At 38.7% G+C, this 8,854-nt stretch overlaps 1 protein-coding gene across 1 annotated transcript; it reads right to left on the reverse strand.

Moving 5' to 3' along the window:
- Window positions 1-856: 856 nt before the first annotated feature.
- Window positions 857-7,703, reverse strand: lyl1 (LYL1 basic helix-loop-helix family member). Its single transcript, XM_028453584.1, has 4 exons — window positions 7,163-7,703; window positions 4,912-6,105; window positions 3,356-3,456; window positions 857-2,360 (listed from the first exon to the last, which is right to left on the reverse strand). The coding sequence occupies exons 2-4, from the start codon at window positions 5,544-5,546 to the stop codon at window positions 1,846-1,848; spliced, it is 1,251 nt and encodes a 416-aa protein (XP_028309385.1). The 5' UTR covers window positions 5,547-6,105; window positions 7,163-7,703; the 3' UTR covers window positions 857-1,845.
- Between the last annotated feature and the right edge of the window lie 1,151 nt (window positions 7,704-8,854).

Genomic DNA, 8,854 nt, shown 5'->3' on the forward strand with positions numbered 1-8,854 from the left:
ATTAGGAGAAATACAGTGTTTCATGTTGAAACTGAAACATTTCTTACCTTTTTAAGTTACTGCTAGTCTTCCTTCATTATCGTAGCCTGTAAATAAAGTGAAATGTAAACATTTACTATTTAAAAAGTGCTCTTCAAACCGGTAGATCTTTGGAGTATTCAGTGCCTATGAAGTAGCTCACTACAGAAAGGTTGGTGACCCCTGCTGACCCCACATGTTGAGTGTCAACGTGCCGTTTATGTGTGGCTACTAAGTGGTCACGTTATGTGATGACTTGACTAGAGCCTGCACCGGTAACAGGGTTGGCTGAACATTATCAAGTTCTCACTATCAGTAATAACTTACCTCTCTGTCGCCAAACGTGGAAAAACTAGGCTGATGACGTTTGACTGAGACAACTAAGAAATATGGGATTACATCACAGCTTACGCTCATGAGTCTAAGGGGAGGAGTCTCTTTTTCCGGCCATGTGAAAGAAGTACACATTTCTACGCTGCTCAAACTATCCACCTCTGTAGTCACTTTGTACTACTTCATTCGAATGACCACTCATTTTTTTGTGTTTTTTTAATATCCTTTTCTGAACGGGAAATTCAATGACAAAACGTACACTGACTATCACCAATTTAACTTTTATATCAACCTATTTGTATTAAAATACACTGACTGAGAATAATATTCTGTAAACTTTCTCAGTAAATAAAATGTCTCTCAAAACTGAGCGCAGCAAAAATATTTGCATGAGTTGAGAGTTTGTGCTGACAAAGAGATCTTTAGAGAGCAGTAAGAGGATGTTAAATAAGGAACAGCAGGCACACTTTATTTCAGTCTGGTACAAGTGTGTCACAATGTCAGGCCAGACTCTTTCACAGTTGGAGCAGCAGGAGGAATTAAACACTTTGCAATGACATTGAAGAATGAAGCACTGGATTACTTACACCAAAGATAAACTGGAACTCTCTGTGATGTCGGAGTTAAAGAAAAACATGTTTTAAGATTTTGTGAGGCTATAACTGTTAAAAATATATCTGTTATGGGAAATGGACTTGGTTTATATAGTGCTATTATGCCTACGCTGAAGTGGTCCCAAAGCACTTTACAATAGCAACTCATTCACCCATTCACACACCAATGGGAGCAACTTAGGGTTCAGTGTTTTGCCAAAGGACACTTTGACGCATAGACAGGTTCAGACTGGGATCTAACCCCCAACCTCTGGATCAAACGACGACCCCTGTACCACCTGAGCCACGGTCGCCCCTGCGGTTATGAGAAATGGGGAAAACCAATTAGTAAATGGTACCTTCATAGAGGTATGAAGTTTAAAAGAGGCATTCACCTTCCTCTCAGAATTCTCACATGACGGGAAAAATGAGAGAATGTTTAGAAACAAACCTCATCAAGTCAGAGTTTTGACTTGAACTTTAAGCACTGGATGACTAAACAGTTATACAACAAAACACATTGCCTGGTTCTAATCCGGGAGTTCATTGTGTTGGTCTTCGACTTTGGCCAAGCCAAGGGATTAAATGTTTGGTCAGCACTTGTGTTCAAAGACACAACAGAAGGAAACATTAGCAGGTTTAGTTTCCCTCCCTGATCCACTGAGATAATTGATAACATAATATGAATTACCTAAGAAATGAATGTCTGATTAGGATAGCATAGTTGTGTAGTGGTGTGTAGTACTGCTGCTCCACACTGAGGCCTCTGAGAGGGCCATGGCTGAGTAGAGACTCAAATATGTATCTAGAAGTGACATTGACTCAGAACCAGCACCGGGTTCATTCAGTTAAAAGGGATATTTAAGTTAATGAAAGTACTGGTGCAGCTCTGTTTTTCTGTTCATCGTTCATCAACAGATTTCGCTGCTATCCGTATCTGGTCCTTGATTTTTCCCAGAATGCCATGGGTCACTAAAGAGCTCCTAGTCTGAAAGCTTTCCTCACTGTCTGTGTCTCCATAGCAGCTGGAAGATGCTGGAGAGTTAGGCAGGGCTATGACTGAGTCGGTAGAGTCTCTTTTTCTGATGGATGAAGCAATGAACGGTCGGGCTGACGGTGGCAGAACAGGAGAGCTGCACCGCAACACAGAGTCCAGTTTGCTGGTCGGCCTCTTCCTACCCTCCTCTTCCTCAGCAGAGTCCTCAGTCCTTTCCTGGGCCTGGTCATTAAGCAGAGTGACCAGGAAGTTGATGTATTTCACAGCTAGACGGAGGATCTCGTTCTTGCTGAGTTTCTTGTCGGGGGGGTGAGTGGGGATGAGTTTCCTCAGCTCTGAAAAAGCCCCGTTCACATTCTGCTGACGCCAGCGCTCTCTACTGTTGGTGAAAACCCGGCGAGCGACTTTCTGAGGAGGACCTGAGACAAAGACAAATATCAGTCAGTAAAACCCTGATGATGATGATGATGATGATGATGATGATTGCCACGTTTAGGATCTGCAAACTGTTGTGGGTCAATAGTAGTCAGCTCTAGATAAAATACAATTATTTGTTTTATTGTGCGTTGAGCAAAACTAAAATATTACATCTAAGATGAAAATGATAACATTATTGTTTTCAATGTAAGGGAGTCAGGAACTGTTTCTAATACAGCCTTCACCTTCTCCCTCACAGGCTAACGAACAGCTCCGTTATACCCAGATGTTGTAAAAAAATAGCGCCCAGCCAAATTGCATAGCACAGCTTGGCCTTTTCCAACTTCCGTTTAATGTGCAAGGCCCCAAAACTCCTGCTGCATGTGCTGCCAAAGTGCCATTAGGCCAGTGTGTAGACCTTTGAAAATCCCTGGGTATGGGTTAAGTCGCAGGGCAAGGGAACTAGCAGAATCCCAGGTAGCGCAATAAAGATATTTGCAGCTACATGTGCAAAGAAGTGCTCAGACACCACTGTGTTGTTTGAACCCAATGCTTCCACGGGTTAATGCAGCGCCGCTCTGGTTATCAACAGTGTCAGTCATTGCTTCTATACTTTGAAGACATTGTGGTTTTTCTCCACACAGTTGAACAACATCCAGCAAGGCTTATCTTGGTATTGAGGTGGCTGCAGCATTAGAGGCTTAAGGCAAAGCTGGTAAAGTGTGTCTTTTGGGCTACATGGGCATGTGATTTCTAACAAATGTGTCTCCACTGGGTCTGTTCTGTCACAGGCACCGGGTGGCAATGTGAGTCAGGTCTACTGAGCACAACATTGCAAATTACAGCACTGCGTATGTATTTGGAAAGGTTTTAGCAAATCAGACATGATTGTAGATAAATAAAGAACTTCTCTGGTATCTAAGACTATTCATGATGGAAGTGGTTTAAGCTGTATTGGTGCTGCTGTACTTGTTTTATGTGTTGTATAAGAACTCACAGTCATTGATCTCCATCTCAAAATGTGAGGACGACCTCCTCTTAATCCGACTATTGTTCACGACACTGTAGCTTCCTCCTCCTGGATGGCCGCGGTAAGAACTAAACATTAAAAAAATAAAAATAAAAATACATGTGAATGTTTTTGTTGCTGAAGGAGTTTGAGTTTTAAGTATTGTTTAAAATGAGCTGAAAAGGCCTGTCCTCCACAAAAAGAAAAATTTAACTTATAGGGTTTGAGAAAGTGAAAAAGTAAGTGTGATTATAGTGGAATTCCACGCAGAATCTAGCAACAAGCAAACCCCGGTTATGAGCAGATAAAAGTCAGCTTGCAAAGTTTCAATTTGCATTATAATTTTGAAATATTTTTTGACACCTCTGCACGCCAAAAGTTGGACCCAAACAAATACTGTCCTCAGGTACCATCAATTTTCCTAAACGGGACTGAAAAAGAGTTATTAGAAATATAAATGCGCTTTATTTTTTCAACTTTGATCAAATTTTAGTTCAGTTTTAGCCAGATTCATCTTAATTTTTAACTCTGATTAACAGATTGTTTATTTATCAGTGGCTATATTTTTTGCACATTTGAGTGTGACTTTAGCATGAAGAGTGTTACGTTCTTTAAAAACGGCTTGTTTCCTCTTCTCCTTTTTTCATAGCTATGCAGCTGCCATAAACTACAACAAGAAATACCTGCTGTTGTGTTTGATATGAAACAAAAATACAGTATAAACATTGCTATGAAGCCATATATTCTCAGCCACATCCTTATTTCAAAAAGACAAAAGCTTTAAGAGATATTTTGAAAAAAATAATAATCATGTTTTTTTTTCTACAATTAAAATAAAAAAGAGCGTACTAAATATGAATTTATTATTTGTACTTGTTTTTGACAAACTATATCTATAAAGCAAGATTAGACAGTGGTAGTTTCATGAGTTTCATGAACTTTGTCATAGTTTTCGTGACAGTAATTAGATTATGACTGTCGATTAACTGGAACTATAATTTTGTCACATGGATCAAAATACAATCATGCAACCATGTGGCCATTTATCAGGTTGATAAACGGTAAATGAATCTTTTTTTATTTTTTTTTAAATCAATGAACTGTTATCCTGTGTATATTAGTGTCATGTAGATGACTAAAACTAAATTATAACTGAAATAGTCCGGATGAATACCTTTTGTGTAAAAGCAACATTGTATTTTAGTCAAAAGACTGTGACTAAAACAAAATCAAAATTGCAAAAATGATCACTCAATAAGTGGAAAATAATTCACTTATATTTGTGATATTATTCATAATTCAGTCTTCAAAATTAGGATTATAATAGAAATATTCAACCTCATCAAGGTTACTTACTGTAATGTTAATGTTACCTTATATTATTACTATTACCAAAATCTACTGACAATTTAACCTTAGAAGTAATATTTAAATGCAAAATTGACTAAAATAGAATTCATTTTAAGTTGATATTGACTAGTTTACTAAACACTGCGGTTGATAAGCATTTGAGACAATTTGGGAACAATTTAGTGGATTCTTACCTGGTGAAGAAAGGGTGAGTATGTAAGTACTGCTGAGGCAGTGGCTGACCCGTAGAGGCAGCTGTCTGACCCCCAGGGGGTCCAGGGGACCCAGAGACTCCTGCTCCTACCATTGATAAACTGCTCAGCTGGCTACGGCGAAGGTCTACATGAGGTCCATGTAGCAGGTTGGGAATGGGATGGAGGGCTGTTAAAGGAGTGCTGGGGAGTGGGAGAGGGGGCTTGTTGTGACCGAGGCTGATGACAGGAATGTGAGGAGGAAGAGGTGAGGATGATGACAGTGTGGAGAGGGATGATGAAGATGTTGGACACGGGGGAGTCTTGGCTGGTGCTGGTAGGAGTGGTGGAGGAGAAGGAATATTTGAGGACGTGTTGGTTGTAACACAAGGAAAAGGGACGGTCTTTGAACCCTTAGGGTTTTCTGTCTCCATGACGATGGGTTTAGATGCAGAGTGTCCCTTTTGTCTCGTCCTGATGGTAGGACGTGAAATCCTGCTAGCGCTCTGATGAGGACTCTCCTGCTCCCCTGAGGCAGAGGAGGGTGAGGAGGGAGAGGAGCAGGAGGCAGAGGACGGGGGGTGAGGTATTTCGATGGGTGAAGCAGGCGACCCACTGGTGTTTACTTTCTCCATCATGTTGACGGGATTCTGTATCCGTCAACCTTGACTTTTTCTCATCTGTCAAGAAAGCGTGCTCTGGAAATTTCTCTTGTTTTTGTTGTGATTTAAAAAAGTTGTGAAGCAAATTTTTTTCCTCGTGTTTTCTTCAGAACCCTATTTGATTTATGTGATTTATATCCACAATATTACAATGGAGAGAGGCTTTCAGTATACAGAAGTGCAGCTTCTGTATTAAAAATGTCCTTCCGTCCAAAGAACTTTCCATTTACTCTACTCATTTATAAATCTGTGTTCACTCGTTTTCCAAACCTTTGCGATGGTTCCAATAAAACACTGACCCATGTTCCCATGAGATGGTTTCAACTATGGGCTGCTTTTATACTCGGACTGCTGCTGTTGTTGTTGTTGTGATGTGTTGGCTGGATGTCTGAGTTTGTCTCACAGCACATATACTACTTTATGAAGTATTTTCTCCGGATGCTGCCCTTCAATAAGTGTGACTTAGTGTCTCGGCTCAGGCTGTGAGGATTGAACATGACGATGATTCCAAAAGATCGAGTTGATATCAAAGAGTCTGTGAAGCCAAGGAAAAAACAAATACACAATTGTATTACTACACAGGTAGGTTTAGTGCAAAGTCAGTTCACAGGAACCTTTATAGGAAAATTGTTTTTATTGTGATTTAAAGTATTTTCTACATGATGCTAATCTGCTGTTTAACTTAATTCAGAACATGACATTAATACATTTACAGTTTATTCGTGTAGGCAGCTGTGATGAGAAGATTAAAATACACAAGTTTACAGAGTACACAATGAAGTTTTGAAACCTTGTGCTCTTTTGATCTCTCAAGTTTTGCAATTTTCGAATTGTTCCTGTTTTTGTATTTTTCCGATAGTCATGACTTTATCGTGGACGTTTCCGCCTTTCACAATAATACATTAGGTCAACACTGGCTGCTTATATAAAATATTACCAACTGTTCATTTGCACTAAAACCAAAGAATAAAGTTAAATAAAAACAATATAAATATATATATATAAACATTTCTTAGTATATTTTGCATGTACTAGTTTGAAAAAATGAAATAGAAATTAAATTTAAAAAATCTAAGTTGTTTTTTATTGCATAAGATTTCTATTGATCAAAAGTCCATCAGAAATGAAAATATTGCATTTGGCAAGTGAAGCAAACATGGATTTTCTGTTTGTATTGATTAACATTATTGAGATCAAAAACTGTGATGACTAGATATAAAAGTCACAGCATTGTTAAAAATGCATCTTGTAATTTTTTTTAGAAAACTGATCAAAGAGAGGAAAATTAGTAAAACAATTTTAGATTAAATTTGACCCAGGCTCAGGAATACACGTGATAAAAAGGTCTGAGAATGGACAAGGGCTGCAGACATAGTCATAATAATATGGCTGCTACAGACATATTTATTTTCGGCTGCACTCACACACAAGAACAAATTTGAATTATGTTAAAGTTAATTTTATAAAGTCTGATTGCCAATCCATCTCATTAAATGATCATTTTCTACATTCCTATGAGCATTTTAACTAGTATATAAACCCTTCAGACACGCAACATGAAGATAAGATGAGAGAATGAGATGAATACTCACATGTACATTTTTCTATCCAATGTGATTCCTCCAAGCTGTAAAAAATTAGTCAAAGTTCAAGTGATCTCTGAACAGTCATGTTGTATCTACTGTAAGTCTGAGTGTTTGGCGTCCTCTCCTCCTCCTCCTCCTCCTCCTATAGGTCACACACCTTCCTCCACAGCCTGTCAGCATCAGTCTGTCAATGTCTGAGATCAGAAACGGAGAACACTGACCGACCTAGTCAATAGTGTTCAAAATCAAAACTCTTTTAATAAATTTTAAAAAACAACAACAACAACAAAATACTGCCAATCAACAGATTTTCTCTCTTTAAAGTTCCTTTTCTAAATGAAGAAAGTCAACATTTAACGACTGTGGGTCTTTGGTATCTCCCCCTCACCTCTCTCCCTTTTTTATGTTTCACTCTAAGCTCCCTCGCTCATCTCGCCAAGAAGACACAATGCTTTAGGTGGTTGCCAGAGTCCTGTTACTGGCCAATGACTGGTGGGGGGAGTGAAGGAGATTGGTAGAGATGGGGAGGGGAGGACTATGTGTTGCAAGGAGAGTTTTCCGCTCCCTGCTGGACAAGAGGATGTGCGACTACAATGTGGTAGCTGCTGATAAGAAGCTCAAAAACTGCCTGTGTCCTGGAGATAAGGAACCAAACACACACACACACACACACACGTACACACACACGTCCATATAACGTGTAGACAGTGCAATGAAAGTCTTGCTGAAATGTGACGTAAGTGAAAATAATTCAGTCATAAACAAGAAGCACAATTTTCCTTTCATCCCTGTAAATGTTGACAATAACTGTCAGTTTTTCTATTGTCAGTGTGTATACTGAAATTCCCTTTTTCTACATAGTTTGACTCTGATAAAGTCATTTGGATGTGTTTTCTGAAATTAATGCAGTGCTGTCCTGTCTTTGATGGAGGCAACTAAAAATAACTCATTTCTACTAGTCTGGGCCTTTATTCAATGACTTCAGGAATACACTTACCACATATTCTTAAACTTCCTGTGACATATATTATATATATATTTTTTTTTTTTCTTCTTATTTTTCTTTAATTCTAAGCTTTTGTCCTGAGTCACAAATAAATTGTGTGGTTATTTTAAATTGTGCAGGTAGACTTAAACATATGGGATTTCATGACTCTGTAAGAAATCATGTGAATCGCTTGAGGAAGAAATATAAGTTATATTCCTCTTGTAAAGTGTGTGAGCTCCTGGTTTAAATAATCATTTTGGTACTAATTGATGAACATATTGTATGTTTTGGTATAAGAGAATCAAGGGCTGTACTTTTCCTTAAATTACTGTCAAAGTATTGTAATTTGTACAAATAAATGGTCAGAAGGTTTTTTTTTAAATAATGTTTTGAGCTCAAGACTGAGTTAAAGTCAATGGTTCCTGCTGAGACGTCAGAGCACACCAGTGTTACTGATGACCAACACAGATCATCATTATGGTCATGTTCCTTTCAAAGAGCTACAGAACTTCCTTCTCATACGTATCTGCAGCCTTTCACCTCTTTGCCCTCTGTGTTCAACCTCAGGGTCGGCGCTCCTTTTACGTTCGCTCACTCATTTCCTACTGACAGACTCAAACACAAACATTAAAAAGGCTTTACAGTGAAATGACCTTCAAGGTCCTGGGAAAGAAAGCAGTCTGCTGAGGAACTGCCCAACAAATCTGTCC

This window comes from Gouania willdenowi, chromosome 1 (genome assembly GCF_900634775.1).
Source record: "Gouania willdenowi chromosome 1, fGouWil2.1, whole genome shotgun sequence".
In the NCBI taxonomy this organism is placed as follows: Eukaryota; Metazoa; Chordata; class Actinopteri; order Blenniiformes; family Gobiesocidae; genus Gouania; species Gouania willdenowi.